The sequence below is a fragment of the Lethenteron reissneri genome, chromosome 47 (assembly GCF_015708825.2).
Source record: "Lethenteron reissneri isolate LAM-NWPU_2019-01 chromosome 47, ASM1570882v1, whole genome shotgun sequence".
Taxonomy (NCBI): domain Eukaryota; kingdom Metazoa; phylum Chordata; class Hyperoartia; order Petromyzontiformes; family Petromyzontidae; genus Lethenteron; species Lethenteron reissneri.
In genome coordinates, this window is record NC_083825.1 from 1,158,033 (window position 1) to 1,177,136 (window position 19,104).

The following is a 19,104-nucleotide window of genomic DNA, read 5'->3' on the forward strand; positions in this document are numbered from 1 at the left end:
GACATTCGTCAAGGAATATCGTCATTTTGTTTTTGCCATCACTGCTTGCGCTCGCGGACGACGGATCTCGCGTGTTGCATAGCCGGAGCAACTGGCAAAAACGGGATCAATCCGTGTAACAAGTCGAATAAACTCAACCAGCAGTAGTAGATGCGTTCCGAAAGATGGTGCACAAAGTGAAGCTGCGTGAGACAGCTGCCTGCTGATTAACGCATCTAGTACATCAACAAATATATAGCCCAGTGGGCCTTAACTTGGTAAAATGAAAGTAGTTTATATATCTCTATTTGAAGCTTTCGTAACTGCAGGAATCCATACTCTTTGGTTCTTTCGGTAAAAATAATATTTTATTTTTCGACCGACGTGACTTTACCGAAAGAACCAAAAAGTAGAGATTATATATATTTTTAGTTTTAAAAGGGCATTTTGTGAGCTTGAAAGGACCCAGGACACCACGTGTCCCCGTGCCGCCCCCCCGTGCCCCCCCCCCGTGCCCCTCCGTGCCCCCCCCCCGTGCCCCCCCCGTGCCGCGTCCATGCCTGAGCGAGCCGAGCGGCCCGGCGTTCGACGTGCACGGTGAGCAGCGGCGCCGGGAAGGCGAGCGGCACGGGCAGCACGCGGATGCGCACGCGTGCCAGCACGTCCGTCCGCCCACACTGGAACTGCACGTCCGTGGCTCTGAGCTCCGCCTGGAACTCGCCCTGGAACTTGATCGGCAAGTTCTTCTTGAGAACCAAACCTGAGGAGTGGGGGAGTGGGGAGGGGGTCGGTAATTCAAGACACGGTGGGGGTGGGGGGGCGTGATGGTATTTTGCACTGCGCCACCACTACAGCGATAGCAGCGAGCTCAAACACCGTCGCTTTACATTCCCTTCGACGCCGGTGGCGAAAGTGAGATTCGGTCGGAATCTGATATAATCTGCTTGGCGCACTTGAGCTTCAGCATGACGAGTTTGAGTTCCACACAACAGGGCTGACATGAGTGTAAATGGGCGTGCCCCCTTCACTAAGCTGCACTGGCCAACTTAGTGAATCACGGTCGAACATAATATCGATTTTTTTGGGTTAGATCACGTAAATTTGTGTCTTTAAACCTGCAACCGCCCGACACTTAATTATCGTTACGCACCTGTCAACCCCTTATCAGTGCCAACCTTATTAGACCGATTCAGACCTTATTGGTTACCCCGTGCCCTCTCAACGTTCATCTTACAAAGTCCCATCACAAGGGTGAAACACAAATAGACGAAAAAATTTAATAAATGTTTGCCCGTATTGAAGTAGCAGCAGTTGTTGGGGGTTGTTTGACCATACTTCACCACGCTAGCCAGTGGGAATTGGCTCAGAGGAGGCCCCAGGACCAGTTCAGACATCATTCCCCACGAATTTATTCAAACTCGGATGGCCAACTACGGGGCGTGGTGGGCCAATCAGGTGATCGGGTTCCCACCAAATCTCTCCTTCCATTCGACATCGCAAAATGAAGACAGTAACGGAGCACGTCCAGTCGGTGCCAGTTTCGTGGAGGAAGATGAAATGCATTTCGACCAATCAACACAGCGGAGCTCAGTCACAGAATGTGCCCAGTCAAAGCCGGCCAGGGCCACGGATCCCTCCGTCTCTCACCGAACACGTAGGTGGTGCCGGTGACCGTGCGGTTGTCCACCGGGTACGCGGTGTCCCTGCTGTTGTCCCGAATCAAGAAGAGCGACTCCGAGTTGGGGCCGGTGCTGCTGAGCTTGTATCTCATCGACCACCCGCCCGAGTCCAAATCGTGCACCAAGATCTCGCTCACCAAGTCGTCCTGTCACGGTGCACAACGACAGAGATCTCCCGTGCAGCCTACGCAGCCTGTTGGGCAAGTGCACCGATCAAGGCCAACCCGGCACACTTATCCTGGTGTGTGTGTGTGTTGAACTTCTTACGCACCGTACGCAGCCCACTGTGCTTATAGGAGGTGTGGGGGGGGAGACAACAAACTAAACACAAAAAGCAGTTCTAACGAAATTCGTTTTCAATCTATATTTAAAAGTGCATATCTCCAGTGGCTTCTTAATATCAGATGGAAGAGCATTCCAGACGGCTGCAGGAGTACATCTGAAAGCGTGCGATACAATGACCGTCTTTGTTCAATGGCCAGCCAAGAGCCGCTGCTGCGAGGATGACCAGAGTACAGCGCGATAATGGTTTATGCTCCTTGATGAGATCTGGCAAGCAACAAGGTGCCCGGCCGCCTTTGTGTCTCCCTAGTGTAGATGCTGACACACCATGGCCGGCACTCATTTAAGGCTGAGTCGACCTAGGGGAGGCCTAGGACCAGATATACGTTACTGACGTTAGCCATGAGCGAGTCGCCGGGTTTGTATCGCAGCACGCTGACTGCTGTGCCACCGCTCCCTCCCCCCCCACAGACACACGCGGCCAATGTTCACACGAATGCATCACGGCTCTTTACGTCACAGAGCACGTGATTTAAAAAAGAAATGTTATTGTTCATTCGTTCGTTTCTCAATCCGCTTGTCCTGGTGAGCGCCGTGGTGGCAGCGTGTTGAGTAGGGCGGTCCAGACTTCCCTTTCCAAGGCTACAGACTCTCTCGCTCTTTCTGGAAGATCCCCACGTGTTCCCAGGCCAGCCGAGCGATATTGCCCCTGCCAGCAGCGTGTCCCGGGGCCGGCCCCAGGGCTATGATGATATCAGCCAATAGAGTTGGCATTTTAGTTGTGACGCCACCAGACCTCAGCAGCCCAGTTGCGAATACCAATAAAACACGCTCGTGAATTCATGAACAATGAAATATCGTGAACTGGGTATGGCAAAGACGAATGGCGAATGTTTTTGTTTTCTTAAACATGACACACCGCGATGAGAGTAATCTGTCACGGTCTGCTCCTCATAACGCTGCGTCGCGATCACTCACAAGCACAGCGGTGTTCCATTGGCCTCATTGCGTGCGCTTTATTGAATTTCCTTGGCTTCTGTCATCTTGGTGATGCAGGTCGCTTTTTTTTTTGCAAACGAGACTCATCCCGTTCCCTTGAGTTCTCACCTCGGTTGAACCAAAAAAAGCGTGAAACTTGAAACCACAGCGGAGACATGAAATTCGCCATCTGCCTTACTGTCGCCAATAACGTGGGGTGCACGTGAACGCACAACGCGCTGGTCATTGAGTGCAGCAGCAGTAGCAGCTGAAGAAACAGAAGTAGCATTAACACCAGCAGCAGCGCGCGGCGGCATCAGCAGCAGCAAGAGCATCATCAGCAGCAGCAACAGTAGTGGTATCATCAGCGGCAGCGGCAGCATCACCATCAGCGCCATCACGAACAGCAACAGCAGCAGCAGCAGCGGCATCACCTTCCTGCGGTTGTACGTGATGACCACTTCCTTGGTGTCGGTGCCGTTCTCCAGGAAGGGAGCGCTGTCGTCTTCGTCGTCCACGAACACGGCGAGCGGCAGCACGGCGCGCGCCGCCGCCACCTCGTCCCCGCCGCCGCCGTCCCCGCCGACGACGGTGCACTCCACGTGCAGGCGGTAGCGGTCGACGCGCTCGCGGTCCAGCGACTCCAGCACGCGCAGCACGGCGCTCGCGGCGTCCACGTGGAACGGAGACGCCAGCGAGCCTTCGGGAGAGACGTCGGACGCGGCGGTGTGCGGTCAAGGGCGGAGCGGTTTTTCTAGCGGCGCCCTCTCCGCTTAAATGCCCCCCCGGGGGGCACGTCGATCCGACTTACGCATCGCAACACCGCGACCGTTCCGATGCCATGTTGCAGTCGAGCAGAGGGGCACATCCCCGCACCCCCCCCGGGGGCAGCTGCCCCTGTGTGGTTCACGCAGCATGAGCCTGCAAGATGTTTATAGTCTGCCGGTTAGGGGACAACGTGGTGCTTTCCCCCCCAATCAGGTAGTTTCGCGAGTGATTTTGCCAATGGCCAAATTTGCACCGTGATGCCGACACACGCGCGTGACCTACTCTTATTAAAAAAGCGTCACGGGGGTCTTTAAGAGCCACCGCGTAGACGACGGCGGCGCATCTTCCTCGAGCCCTCCGTGCTGTCGACACCCTGCTCATGTTCAAACCGAGGTGGCTTAAGACGTTCTGCCTATTTAAAACGGGGGCGGCGGTAGCTGTACACGGCTGCAATCTGGAGCCGTGGAGACGAGGGTTGGTGTATCACACAAATGTTGCAGAACTCTCTTCCTGTGCGCATCGAGGAGCCATATACCCTGGCTCGCCAGGAGAAGGCAGTACAGCAACCATGTGGACTCCACCTGTTTCGTCTCTATGGGATACAGTGTTTCCCCCTCGCACGCGTGGGCTTTATCCAGTTGCTCCGGTTTCCTCCCATCTGTAAACACTCATTAATTGGCTGATAACACCTCAGTATATATTGAGGGACTCCTCTACTTAAGAACGAGTTAGGTTCCAGAAGTCTGCTCATAATTCGATTTTTTCGTAAGTCTAAATTACTCCTGTCGATACCAAACAGGTCGTGCGGCATGTGCACTAAACATGCGGAATGGCTTTAAAATTTGTATAACCTCCCGTCGATGTAGATGCCACTGATTATTCACGTTCTGCAGATGTAGATGCCACCACCGCTATCTATTGTGCGGCGGTTAAACTTACCACTCTTGGTCCGAAGAGCAAACTGGACATGCGCACAAGTTCGTTTGTATCTCTGAGAGTTCTTAAGTCGAATGTGTCTAAGTCGAAGAGTCTCAGTCGAACCACAGAGCTTGGGAAATCGTTGGCGCCGGCTCGTCAAGTAGCTGCCTTCCTGCTTGTCTGCGGCTCCTAACACCTCCGAGTTGCCCTTTCTCTTCGAGAGCGAGTACGTTACAAGTTGACGCCATCATTATTTCCCTCTGCCCACGACTGGCTGCCTCTGCCTGCAAGGCAGTGACACGGTAAGTACGCAGAACAAGAGAACGACACCGAGACCAACTTATTAGAGTGGCGCTGTGCAGCATTAGGCAGCGCGTAACGACATTATGCTGTGCTCTCAATGCTTCGATCGTGGAAACTCAATCCTGCGCCTCATCGTAAAATACTCTTGGGGTGGCTGCATCTCGACGCGTCTTCAGAACAGGCCCGTTCAGAGCACTTAACCTCAACAAAAATGTCGAGCAATGTTGTCAGATTCCTTCCAAAGAGGATGACATCATCATCATCAGTGTATAGTAGTGTAGTGTATAGTAGTGTATAGTGTAGTGTATAGTAGTGTATAGTAGTGTATAGTGTAGTGTATAGTGTAGTGTATAGTGTAGTGTATAGTAGTGTATAGTGTAGTGTATAGTAGTGTATAGTGTAGTGTATAGTGTAGTGTATAGTAGTGTATAGTGTAGTGTATAGTAGTGTATAGTTTAGTGTATAGTAGTGTATAGTGTAGTGTATAGGGTAGTGTATAGTAGTGCATAGTTTAGTGTATAGTAGTGTAGTGTATAGTAGTGTAGTGTATAGCAGTGTATAGTGTAGTGTATAGTAGTGTATAATGTAGTTTATAGTAGTTTATAGTGTAGTGTATAGTAGTGTATAGTGTAGTGTATAGGGTAGTGTATAGTTTAGTGTATAGTAGTGTAGTGTATAGTAGTGTAGTGTATAGCAGTGTATAGTGTAGTGTATAGTAGTGTATAATGTAGTTTATAGTAGTGTATAGTGTAGTGTATAGTGTAGTGTATAGTAGTGTATAGTGTAGTGTATAGTGTTGTGTAGAGTGTAGTGCCTCCATAGAGCCCAATGTGTTCGCTTACCGACCATTCCCCTGTTAACGACGCGCTGTTGTGGAGCTCCAGTAAATATTGATTAATGCATTGATTAACCACGTTTCTTTTAATGTTATGCGTTTATAACGTTATTAGTATTTTTATGTATTAATATCCATTGATTAAATATTATAAAGTACTTTTTCGGGTTAAAAAGGGTAACTTTCGATGCTATCTGAACGAATTAAGCCTTTAACGTGTATTTCCTCTACTCGCTTAACGAACAAATCACTTAACGACCGGTTTCTTGGAACCAATAACCGTCGTTAAGAGGGGTTTTACTGTACTGGAGATTTGTGAAAAAGATCTTCATAGCTAGTCGAATTTCTCCATAATAAATAAAGATTCTGATTCCGATTCCCTCGGACGAATTCCCACCCTGGCTGCCACTCCATCATTATTTCTGACCTGGCAATCATCCCCCTCTTCTTAGGCCCACCGCAATAACACTGCACTAACAAATACGATTCTTATATTCGCATTCAATACAAACCTTCCACCGGCGTCGAGTTCGCACACTGGAATTGAGATCCATAGCTCACTGGTTCGATTCGCCTCTCATTGGCGTGGGCATTTGAATGAACTGTGCAAGTGGCTTAACTCCCGCTCTCCCCCCGCCCCCGGCCTCTATCCATGCAGCAGTTCAAATGGGCTCACTACTGCAGTTAGTTATCGATCGGGAGGGTTGTGTGTGGTGGGCTCTCTCACATTTTTCTCCCAACACATCTGGCCAGCGTGAATGAAACCTGCCGAAACACTCCAGATCTCCTTCTAAAAATAATAATAATAATTAATCAAGATTAATTTAATTAATAACGCGTGCAATATTCGACGGAGGCGAGGAGCCAAATCGCAGCGTCACTCGAAAGGCGTGAACCAAGCGAGAGGTGGTGGGGCCTTGAAGAGCTGCGCCTTTCTCGCAGGGGCCCCTTTCGGTAGCGGCAGTGGCGCAAGCTGGAAATTTCAGGGGGCTGCGCCCTCACCCGGCAGAGGTCGCAATCGGGTACCCGATACCTGTACCCTACCCGATACCCAGCTACCCGTACCCGGCCGGGTACGGGTACGGGTAGCCATTTTCGACCCTGGTGCGATGGGTATGGGTACGGGTAAGGAATCAAAACCCGTTTGCGACCTCTGTCACCCGGGCCGCTTCACCAACCTTGCGCGAGGGCGTAGGTGACGTTGACGTGGGGGCAGGCGAGGCGCACGGGCAGCGGCGCCAGCAGCACGAGCGGCGTCCCGGCCGCCGCGTTCTCCTGCAGGTGCATGGACACGGCCGCCGGGCCCGGCTGCAGCGGGGAGGGCGCCGCCTCCCTGAAGCAGAGCTCCTGCGGCGTGAGGAGCGAGCAGTTGAACGGCGGCGCCGTCACCCTGAGCAGCACCGTGGCCTGCGCGGTGGCGCGCTGGGAGGCAGCCCCCCCGCCGGCCCCGCACTGCGCCCGGGACGAGTTGCGCCGGCTGGTCGTGGCGTTGACGTGCAGCCTGAAGGCAAACGGTGCGTTGGGATCTTTAGAAGGAGAAACGGACACAATTTAGAAATGGGTTTTTTGTTTTTGACACAAGTATAAAAAAAGTTAACTTTTTACGTCGAGCACCAAGTGGTTTACAGAGAGGCGACTTGTTGTGACGCGTCACGGCTTTGTGGCCAATACCGGGATCCACATTTGCCGTGTGCGTTAGAGGTCACCACGGAGTCGTTGAATGCCGGAGTGGCGTGGGTTTGTGGCATCAAACTTACCCCCGTGGAAACTCTCTCCGAAAACAAAAGAACAAACGTGGGTCACAGCCGTCGGCACAGAAATACAGAAGGCTCGATGTGAAACCGGCGTGAAACCGGTTCATGTTCACTGCTCCTCAAGTGTCGCTTTAGGTCAAAGCGTTAGGAGGTGCTGGTGTACGTGCCCTGGTTTGAGTCGTGCTGCTATGGCATTCTGTCGTACTGGCACAATTCCATCACCGAATGTAGCACATTACAAAAAAAATACATTTATACTTCACACGTAAGTTCTGAGTGGACAAAAAAATCAACAAGCATGACCACGACCATTCCCAGAAATAGACCCAAAGCGTAACCGTGACGATACGAGGTTGACGTGTCTGAATGAATGATTTAGTGGCTTCGTCAAAGACGGCAGTGACACCGAGGAAGACTAAAAACTTGCTAATTGGCGCTGTGTGTAATGACAAGCAGATCTGTTTGACACATCGGCTTTCACGACCAATATCATCCATAATAATCGTCAGCGAAACGTCGCACTCAAATTGTAAATGTCCTGGGTTTAATCTCCAACACACCGCGTGTGCTTAAGTAGTAACTAATTGGCACGCTTTTTTTACTTGACAAACCTTACCAATCGGTCATGTCGGGTGGCTGGCGGGGTTTAACGACGCATTTACAATCACGCGATGTAACCCAAAAGTTAACCTTTCTTACGAACGACGAGACTAAGAGAGAGAGTGCCTCCATGAAAACCCACAGACCCGAGGCTCGACTCAAACTCGACAGGCCATCGTCGTTGTCGCCAACCAGACGAAGCCCCCCCCCCACCGCGCACCCCCATTACGATAAAAAAACTAAAAACACGCCCGGGCACACTGCCACCAAGTCCGATCTGCCCCCTGCCCCCCGCCGACTCACCCAGCTTGAGCCGCTGCCCCTGGCCCTCGAGCGGGAGCTTGAGGGACACGTCTCCTGTCGCGGCGTCCACGTCAAACAGGTGGTTCTGCCAGGGCAGGAACGCGTGGTGCATCACCAGCGACAGCTTGCCGAGCTCGAATTGAACGCCCGTCTCGCCGGCCTGCAGCACCGCGTAGAGGCGCAGGAAGCTGACGTTGGGCGCGAATCCAAAGGGGATGGTCTCGTGGTACGTCTTCTGCGGAAAGTAGATGGCCCACGCGCCTGTGGGAACAAAACGCGACTTTTTTATTTTTTGCCCACGCGCCAGCAGCAGCGTGCGTAACAGGGTTTGTGCCGTGGTGCAACGGTGACTTTACCGAAAGAACCAAAGAGTATGGATTCCTGCAGTCACGAAAGCTTCAAATGAAGATTGTTTATTTATATATTTATATGGATTCCTGCAGTCACGAAAGCTTCAAAAAAAGATTGTTTATTTATTTATTTATTACCAGCAGAGCGGTTGACATGCCCAAGGTCACCATACCGTGATCCCCGAATGCCCTCCATCGTGGTCGGACATTCCTCAACCCTTGCACGCCCCCTGCCCTTGAAGTCGTTCTCTCCTGTCGCCGTTTATTAAACTACGATAAAGCGCCTTGAGTGAAGGTGCTCTGTAAATATATACTCTTTGGTTCTTTCGGTAAAGTCACGTGGGTATAAAATAAAATAAATCACGACGTTTCGGGCGCAACACAAGCGTCCGTCAGGCAGACTGCCTCAGCAGTAGATCATGCTTTCCCACCTGATGATGGACGCTTGTGTTGGGCCCGAAACGTCGTGTTTTATTTTACTTTATTCCTACGGATCCCTGCAGTCACGAAAGCTTCAATTCAAGATTGAATATATATAATTAGATTACACGTCGAATCTTTGGCAACATTTCACCAAAATGTTTCACGAGCCTTCCTTTTCAAGGAGTGCCTATCCCATGACCATCCGCACCACTCTTGTACCCCTACTGTTTCTGCAAGGGCTGCTGCTCCAGCGGTGTCACGGCTGCGACACTCATTCACCGGTCACCGGTTTGAGTCCATCTCCCGACGCGATGCCGGTTGAAACAACGGTGCTCAAGTTTCTTAAAAACTCCCCCACCTGTGTCCAGCTGGCAATCATCGTCCCTTCTAGCAGACCGGCATGGAGCGTGTGCTGGGGTAAAGTGCGGACACGTTACTCCCGGCTCTTCCGACGTGTCGAGCCGGTGTGGAAGGAGGAGGTCACACAAACAACTCCGCAGCTCGAGGGGCTCTCTCTGGTGGCCGTCTTTCCACCAGCGGTGGCGTGAGCAAGCAATTGCAGGGTTCCACCTCTGCCTTTTTTTGCAACAGTGAAGATTATAAAGCGCGTGGACACAAGACAAAGACCTGTGAAGGCCGGTACGGCGCACGAGGGGATGGTGGCCAGCACCACGCCCGGCCGCCTTTGTCTCCCTAGTGGCGATGTTTACACACTGCACCAGGTTCTCATTTGAGGCTGAGTCGACCTGAGGAAGGCTCAGGATCAGTTCAGATATTTGTCATTGGTGTTGGCCATGAGCAGGCATCGAACTCTGGTCGCTGGGTTGGTAGCGCAGTGCACTAACTGCTACGCTACCGCTCCCGGACACACATCTGGTGCCACGTACACGATTGTGGGGCACATTCACCGAAATATTATAAAATATCGTCCGTTTGAAACTCTGTTTTTACATCATCAATGTCAATTTAAATGTTATTGAATTATCCAGGCAAGCCTCAACGACTCACACCATTAAATCATTGTGGGTGGAGTGGTGGCGCAGTGGTTGTGCTGTTTAGACCTGAGATCAATTCCATCAATGGCGAGTGATTTCTAAAACCGGCCCTGGGCATCCTCTTCACAAACCTACTGACCATGACTGACACTGCAATGGCGGAGGCCTTCATCCAGCAGCGGATTGACGAAATGGATTGTGAATTATGATTGATTAAATTGTTATAAATCACAGCTGAGCACTTGCACTGGACTGCACTGGCCCCTTACGCTTTTCAGTCAGCTTGGTGCTTTTTGAGCCTTTCCAGCTCATAATTGCGGCGGTGTAATGGAGCTAAAGCAAATAATAGATGGGGAGAGTTAAGGAGGTCGGATCGAGTCCAAAGAAAAGCCACTCCGTCTGTCGGATTTGGAGGAAACTTACCGGAGAGGACATGTGCACACAGTCCCAGCGGAGTGCAATGTGCCTCCTGGTGAGATCGTTTCTTGGCTGAAATTAGTACCCCTTTTATTAAAAAATAATAATAAACCCCCCCCCCCTAATATTCTTTTTTTGGAAGTGAAATTATGTTTTGCGCTCGAATAAAGCGCTCGCAACCCCGACACGTCTGTTATTGAAGCAAATGGAAATTAATCGTTCAAATGTGTAATTCCGTGAAATATTCAACCGCATTCTCCCCCACCCCCACCCCCGTCAAGCAGTCAGCTGTACATTTACATACGTCCGAAAATAAAAGCTAGGGCAGTGTGACGGCTTGCAGCTTTACATCTGTTATAAATCAATTTAACGTTATGAATTGCACACCGGATACAAACAGTTCCATCGGTATTTAGTTCACAAATTAAAACCTCTTGCGCCGCCGCTGTAGCCAGTACCAACTTTTTATTTTTATATATAAAAGCGCGTAAAATTAATCACTTGCCAAAGTTGGAATTTATTCAGGTTGGATTTCAGGCGTTTTGCGATGCAGCCAAGAAAAAAAATTAAACGCATTAAAAGATCTCATTACATTACCTACGATCCTCACGAAACGTAACGGTTTTGAAAACTGTTGTGAAATAATGTAGAAAAGAATTTCAACTGTAAGAGAACTAACCCCGCTACTTCCAGTACACAAACTCCGCATGCATCGCCATGGAGCATTATGGGTAGAAGCCAACATAAGCAGAGCTGTCTGCTATCGCCACATCTGTAATGAAACAATGTGCATGGTTCATCGGCGGATTGGCAAGAGCACTCCCATATTCACTTTAAACCCCTTTAAATGCAACATTCAACGCCGTACACAATATTATCTGTTGTCATGGAATTTTATGGGCAGAAGATACTTGTGCATGGCAGCAGCAGCAGCAGTAGCAACACCAACAACAACAGCGGTAATTTTCTAATTAATATAGCAGCAAAATATGACAGCATCCCGAAATACTGGCTTATTAAAGAGTGGACAAAAATATACAAGCCCAGAGTGGAACAAAGCGGACGTGCAGAATAAACACCGCATTCGAGACCCACATTTTGCACCTCCTGGCGTTGGCATTCCTCCCGACCGATGCGCACTCTCTCTTTATGCACGGAAAATTAAAGACAAGCCACGATAGTGCGACTGTGGCCATGCGACCCAAACTCTGGACCGCAGAGCAAACCACCATCACACCTGCACTCCGTCAACAGATGAGGAATAGCAAAACTACACAAACCCTCTCGTGAAGCCCTCTCGTTGTGGCTAGCAGACCTCGACATTGGTATTTATCTTCTAAATATATTGCCATCATACACAAGAATAGGATTGAGTACAGTATTTTGAAAACCGTGGCTCCATGTTTTTGCAGGGGAGAGAGTTTAAATGATTTGAATGAGTTGCATTGATTCGCACTCATTACACACAAAGTGCTTGCCACAAATGAACCACAATACTTCGCTAATCTCGTCAAGGAACATAAATCATCATCATGCGAACTTCGGTCAACCTCGCAGCGGCTTTTGGCATAGCCATCGAACAAAACAAAGACAGTCACTGCATCGTGCACAGTCAGATGCGCTTCTGTGACCGTCTGGAACGCTCTTCCTTCTGATATTAGGAAGCCACTGGAGGTATGCACTTTTAAATGTAAATTGAAAAGAATTTCATTGGAACTGATTTTTGTTTTTAGTTTGTTGTCCTTCCCCCGCACCTCTAATTAGCATGGTTGGCTACGTGCGGTGCGAAAGAAGTTCAACATGCACACGTACATTGATATTGGTGGGGGATGAGTAGAGCGCGCAATATGTATAAATATATGAAAAGTCTACTCTACAAGTTCTCCATAAATATATCAATAACTGGATCACCCTGCATATACATATTCCTGATGTTGTGCTGTACGTCGCTCTGCAAGGCGTTTTGCGGTTCGTCAGCGTCCCGACGTTTCGCTGCCCGTTCTGGGAGCTTCTTCAGGAACTGATTTGCAAAGCGGGGCAAAGCAGCGAAGATCGCGCCAAGCCAACGCTCTGTGCGGCACAGCCCGGAAGCTCAGTCGGAGAGAGAGCTTACCATAAACATCAGCCACCAAACATTTCCTGCTGGAAGTGGATATAAATGAAGCTGTACTTGAAAAGTACGAATTAAGTGCATGGCTGTGTTATTATTATTACTACTACTACGATTGTTTACCTAGGAAAGTCTCACAGAGCCTCATGACTCTTTGTCAGGAGGGCCTTGCCAGGTTTTTGCAGTAGCGGGTGGGGAAGGGGTGGCGATGAGATGATGAGAGGCGCCACGGAGGCGAGATGTTAACTACATCGCCTGGCATGCAGGAGGTTGTGGGTTCGATCCTGACCATGACGTCTGCTGTAGATTTGGAATTTGCATTTTATCCCCGCGGTCGCGTGGATTTTTCTTCGGGTCCTCCAGTTTTTCCCTCCACATTTAGAATCAACATTCGTTTAGAGTATTTGCCTGCTATACATTTCTTCATGATAAGCCACTTCCTTTAGTTATCATGTGGCCAGATCGCTTTAGAAAATTAGCTATATAGCTCAGTGGGCCTTACCTGGTGAAACATTTTGTTTTGTTTTAGATTGTTACGTATAATCCCAAGTGAGAAATGTTTTGGTGTCACTTTTCAAATTCGGCAAACTTGCACCCTGACGCCCGCATGCAATGGCACTACTCTTGCTAATGACGCTGTAAAGCAGACGGCGTGTAGTGTGTGTTATTTTACGGTTGATACACAACCCCAGTATCAACCAGGGCGGCCACTGCCATCGAACCGCGAACCTCTGCAACAACAAGCGGCGGCGAGCATGCTACGGCCAGGCCATGTGACCGCGCCAAAAAAAAACCCCACAATTTAAATATCGATCACGTGCAGTGCACTTTGAAAATAAACCCTCGGCTCGAGCTGCAACGTTTCCCCGCTGTACCTCTAGAACGTTCCCCCGTAATCAGCAGGTGCAAGTGCTGCCTCCCGCTAACCGAGTTGAAGGGTGACAGCCGGCGGAGGGAGAGCCCCACGTACAGCGCACCACTGCGTTGCAACGACCCAGCCAATGCTTGAATCGTAATGCCGTGGATATAATTACTCCGGAATTACAGTGCGCAAACATGCTTTCGATCGCTGTCAGTTGCCCAGACGGTCTTTGATCACGGGTGAGTGACAAGGATGTAAACTCTCGCGGCCCACGGACACATTCCCCCAGAGAGCCCGTTCAAGCACGGCATACGAATCTGTCAGGCTCGCTAAAAAGGTTCCCGCACGGGCATCTCTATTCTTGTTTGCTAGCGCATCGTTCTATGTCCGCTAGTGGCGGCGCTCTCAAGTCGCCCCCCCACTCTTGGCCCCCGCCATCTGCGCGATCCATGGTGTGCGCGGTTGCTATTTCAGTGTCCGCAGTGGCTCATTGTTGGACAAACACCGTGCGGCCAACCCACAACTACAGCCCTGATTGCTGAGCCGTTGCATTAGATGAACTGACCTGGTAAACTGCCTCGGTGAACTGACTCGGTGAACTGCCCGGGTGAACTGACCCAGTGAACTGACCCAGTGAACTGACCCAGTGAACTGCCCGGGTGAACTGACCCGGTGAACTGCCCGGGTGAACTGACCCAGTGAACTGACCCAGTGAACTGACCTGGTGAACTGACCCGGTGAACTGCCCCGGTGAACTGACCGGGTGAACTGACCCAGTGAACTGACCCAGTTAACTGACCCAGTGAACTGACCCGGTGAACTGACCCGGTGAACTGCCCCGGTGAACTGCCCCAGTGAACTGACCCGGTGAATTGATCCGGTGAACTGATCCGGTGAACTGACTCGGTGAACTGATCCAGTTAAAGGACCCGGGGGCGGGGGGGGGGGGGGGGTGGTGGGTTGTCAACGTGCCATTTGTGTTGTCGTAACGGCTGCCAATTCATTGGTGACTTATTTTTGGGGATATTTGTCTTGGTTCGGATTGATTTCTCATAGACTACTTAAAAAGCCTTTGGTAAATCCACCGCTGGATGAAATCCTTCCACCCGTCATGTAAGCCACGAGAGTGTTTGACCATACTTCACCACGCTGCTCAGAGATGGTGAATAACGGCAGAGGGTGGGGTGGGCAAAACATGGTTTTAGCGATATCACTCGCCGCTGGCGTTAGCAGCGGCTGAGAATTGAACTCAGGTCGCCGAGTTTGGAACGTCGTGTGCCAACCACTGCACCCCCCCCACCGCCCTCCAACCCCAACGCATCTTTTAGAAAAAGTGTTTGTGACCTACAAGAAACATCGACCTCAGTGGACCCGTGCACTCCAACCTCGCCACTGCAGCCCTCTACCCAGGCGCTCTCATTCGAGAGAAGGAGTCAAGCGATGGTCAGAGCGACTTCCTGCTCACATTCTTGAATTCCTCCCTCGCCCCCTCCACCCAGCTTCTGTCCAGCTAGCAGTATAAATGGGTTCACCACGAATTAAAAACACGTCCGCTTCGCGACCAACACAGCAATAACCCGGTTCAAGTCGAGGATGCGTTCCTGAAAGGTGTGACGACGAATATCGAAACGACGTATTTTTTTTTTTACAAATAAAAAAAATATTGTACTCTGCATCAAGGTACATTTCTTTATGCGCGACGCAAAGTGGTTCGTGTACAGGGTAGCAAGGCGAAGGGTGAGAAAGGACGAAGGATGCCGTCAGCGACGTAAGCGTGGGTTGAGGTCTTGCAAATCAGGCGGTGGCGTCAATAAAAAAGTGAGGACGTGTTTGCGAAACGGCGTGATTGAGTGTTGGGTCAGATCGCATCATGTACAACGCGTGTTGTAAACCCTCCTCCACCCCGACCCACCTGCCTGATGGTGCTGGTGGTAACTCTCAGCGGAACGTCCGAACTCAGTCGTCAAACGTGTGTGGATTTCTCTCCAGCGACAACCAACCAGGGGGTGCCGCTGAAGCGGTCATACGTTGGCTGTGTCGGGTGGAGGAGGGTTTTACGACGCAACATTTTACTCACCCAGAGAAACGTGAACCGATAATCATCATCAACGACGAATTGCACCGCTGTGAGTCGACCGGCAGGTCACGTGTGGTGGGTTACATTGACGCTGCACTCATCTCCTGCTGAGTCGAGTGAACTCGTTGTTTCTATGGCGGGAGGGAGTCTCTCTATACGACAACCGATGTTGAGCTGCACACAAAGTGATACTTATTTCATTGACCCCACCCCCCCAGAGAGATGATGGGCTGAATCAACCTCCTTTCAATTTTCACATTGGGAGCCGCTCACTCGACCGTGCTGTGCTGGGCCGCTACAATTGAACGAGATGAACCGCCATTGGACGTGTGTAGTAGATCTGCAGTGGACAGAGCGGACAGACGCGGACATGTCCGGCCTAGTCCGACCGTGTCCGATCGTTCAGAAGGGAGACAGTGAACGATTAAATGGTTTTGGGGTGGCCTTCATCCAGCAGTGGATTATTTACAGCTCACACTAATAATGACGATATATGGTGCAATCTATGTTAAATAAACGAACGTATGGAGATGTGCACGCTGCTACAATTCTTGTCGATGATGTGCGCTGTATATTTCTACGATGAGAACTAAATCAGGCTCAAATGGGCCAGGGATGCTGGCTCTTGTACGGAGAGAAAGAGAGTCGCTCACGCTCTTGATGAGACGTTGCCACAACTTCACCTCGATCCTACGCCACGATGCCAGCCCCGCCGTCTTGTTTATGAATCCCTTAATGATGACCTCGCAGGCTTTGGGGCCAAGTGGAAGGGAAGGCAGGACCGTTCGCCGAAACGAACATCGCAGAGAGAGACAGGGACGGAACGAGCGCGAAGCGGGATAGGCGGACGAGGCTTGGAGAACTTAAATGAAGCATGACGTGTGAGACAGGGAGTGAGATGCAAGGAGAAAGTTCGGACGCACGTTTCCAGACAACACTTTAATAAAGTGATTGAATCGTTCGTGTAATCATGAAGTGGCTTTTCTACCGGGGCAGAGTGTGCCAACAATAGAGGACCTTGCAATTGAGATAGAAACCATTTGTTCAAACCAGTCTTGATAAGAAATAAAATGCTCAGACAGATTGACTTTTGCATCCAAGCTGGGATGGCGCGTTCATGAATTGCGTAAGTGTCAAACCACTCACTGGCTCCTTTATAATCACAACCACTACCGCGTTACCTTCTGAAGACATCTCATGCGAATTATTGTTATTAGTTTTAGACTACGGTTGCCTTTATCGTCGGACTGCCCAAATGCAAGCAGACTTTTGTCGAGGCCTCCATCCGCGAGAACGGCTCCATCATCCGGCAGTGGGACAATGGATGATGAACGCACGGAATAAGTCGGCGGCGATTCCATACTCGGCGCACGAGCTGTTTGCTGCTAGTCAAGACTAACGAAGGAGTGGAAGCCAAATGGCTACGGAACACGCCGCCCGAAGGGAATTACATTTGTCACTTTTGTCATACCAGAGCTGGATTGTGGCCTCACCACAGCATGTGGTTCGTGGGAGTTGTTGACAATAAATATAATAGGTGACGTTCATATCTGCTACGAAGAAAGGCCATTTCCCAAAACGTTGCCTGTTGTATACGTTGACTGTCAAGGCAGCATTATTGATGAATGCGTTATTATAAGTTGTGTTATTTGTGCTTGTGTGCCACTGACAAATCGGTATCGCCATACACGTACGTATGTTGAACTTCTTTCGCACCGTACGTAGCCATCCGTGCTAATCGGAGGTGCGAGGGAAGGACAACAAATTAAACACACAAAAAGCGGTTCTAAAATAAATTCGTTTTCCATTTAGCTTCATAACGTGCATAGCTCCCAATGGCTTCCTAATATCGGAAGGAAGAGCGTTCCAGACGGCCGCATCAACATTTTTTTTAACTAATGGAGTCAACTCAAGGAGACCAAGATAAACAACTGGTGTCCAATGAGGAATAGCAAATACTGCAGAGGGTTTTGTTGGTTAGAGGTAAGCTAATCTCAAATGTGTTTTTTGTCCAATTTCGCTTTCCCAGGATTGCATGGCGGTCACGCAGGGCGAGGGAGACCTCCACGGGCAGCACCAACACACGCGGACGGCGAGAGGCGAGGTCACAGCCCACGCCAGCTGTTGCGATGCCCGCGATTTGATTGCATCACCCGTGCAATAAACGGTGCCGTATGAATTTACACAACGCGTCGTTAATTATCGGGAACTGATGGTTCAAGTCTGATAAATGTTGGCGATATCCATGGTGACGTGTCCAGGAGAATAGTATGCTGTCCCCCTTTGCGCAATGAATCGTGGAAGCGTGTGACATTTCAGGGCTTCAGGAGTAGAGAGAACACATTTTAGTTGTATCACTCTTCGATGTGTTTTTTCTAGTTGAACCGCGTGTTGTTTGGCAAGAAGTCCGAAGTTTCGCCCCACGTGAAAATCCAGTTGCCGAAGGAGCTCCGGTAACGTGGAGAGACATCTTGCTGGGCGCTGCCAAACCGAAATCAAATTGTAGAGCTACAAACGAATGTATGTTTGTATGTATGTTGAACTTCTTTCGCCCTGTACGTAGCCAACCGTGCTAATCGGAACACCCCCAATATTAAAATATGCTCAAAATGTCCCTCCCAATATATTTCAAAAGTTTTTTTTGCTATGCTATGTAAATAAAAACAACAATTTGCTAAAGCTTGGCCACAATATCTGTTTATATGATTGTGGTTATGGTTGTACTTTATTAATCCCTAATCTCTGCTATTAAATACAATAAAACAAGAAATGCTAAAAAATAAAAAACAGAGCAATGTAATACAATACACTATTAGACATTAGAAAAAAATAAAAAAAGTCCATCCCATGTGTTAGTGAATTTTTTAATATTTTAGACAGGAAATTAGTTTTCAAATTTAGATATTTTTCTGAGTTGGGACCCCCAGACACCCTGGAAGATTTGGTCCCCCCCAATGTTGACTCCATGGCTACGGCCTTGGTTACAGGGAATAATTAGAGGAACTCATTAACTTACGAACATTTGACTTACAAACTTTCAGAGATACGAACAAACCTGTCCGTACATCCAGCACCCTGTTCGGATCGAGATTCGTAAGTTCAACAGCCGCGCAATAGATGGCGGTGGTGGCATCTACATCTGCAGAACATGAACAACCAGTGGCATCCGCATCTGCAGGAGATTATACAACGTTTAAATCTCTTCTCCGTGTTTAGTTTACACGCCGTACAACATGTTTGGAATCGACTGGCATAAAGTTGGACTTACGAGCAAATCGACTTCTAAACAGACCTCTGGAATTTTAGATTTGGAGCTTTCGTGACTGCAAGGATTCATACTCTTAGTTTTTTTCGGTAAAGTCACGTAGGTAAAAAATAAAAATAAATGATAAAAATAATAGAAATAATAATAGAAATAAAAAAATTCACGACGTTTCGGAGGCAACACTTTATCGAAAAAACCGAAGAGTA

At 49.5% G+C, this 19,104-nt stretch overlaps 1 protein-coding gene across 2 annotated transcripts in view; it reads right to left on the bottom strand.

Annotated features, from left to right (window-relative positions):
- RET (ret proto-oncogene) overlaps positions 1-19,104 on the bottom strand; it is a 68,326-nt gene that overhangs the window by 34,928 nt on the left and 14,294 nt on the right. The window contains exons 2-6 of one of the 2 annotated variants that reach the window (XM_061571274.1): positions 8,400-8,660; positions 6,921-7,268; positions 3,353-3,618; positions 1,627-1,804; positions 540-739 (exon numbers count right to left, since the gene is read on the bottom strand). In XM_061571274.1, the coding sequence (XP_061427258.1) occupies positions 540-739; positions 1,627-1,804; positions 3,353-3,618; positions 6,921-7,268; positions 8,400-8,660 (1,253 nt within the window). Of the gene's footprint in view, positions 1-539; positions 740-1,626; positions 1,805-3,352; positions 3,619-6,920; positions 7,269-8,399; positions 8,661-19,104 lie in introns of those variants that run through there. The other variant, XM_061571275.1, reaches the window with a different exon arrangement.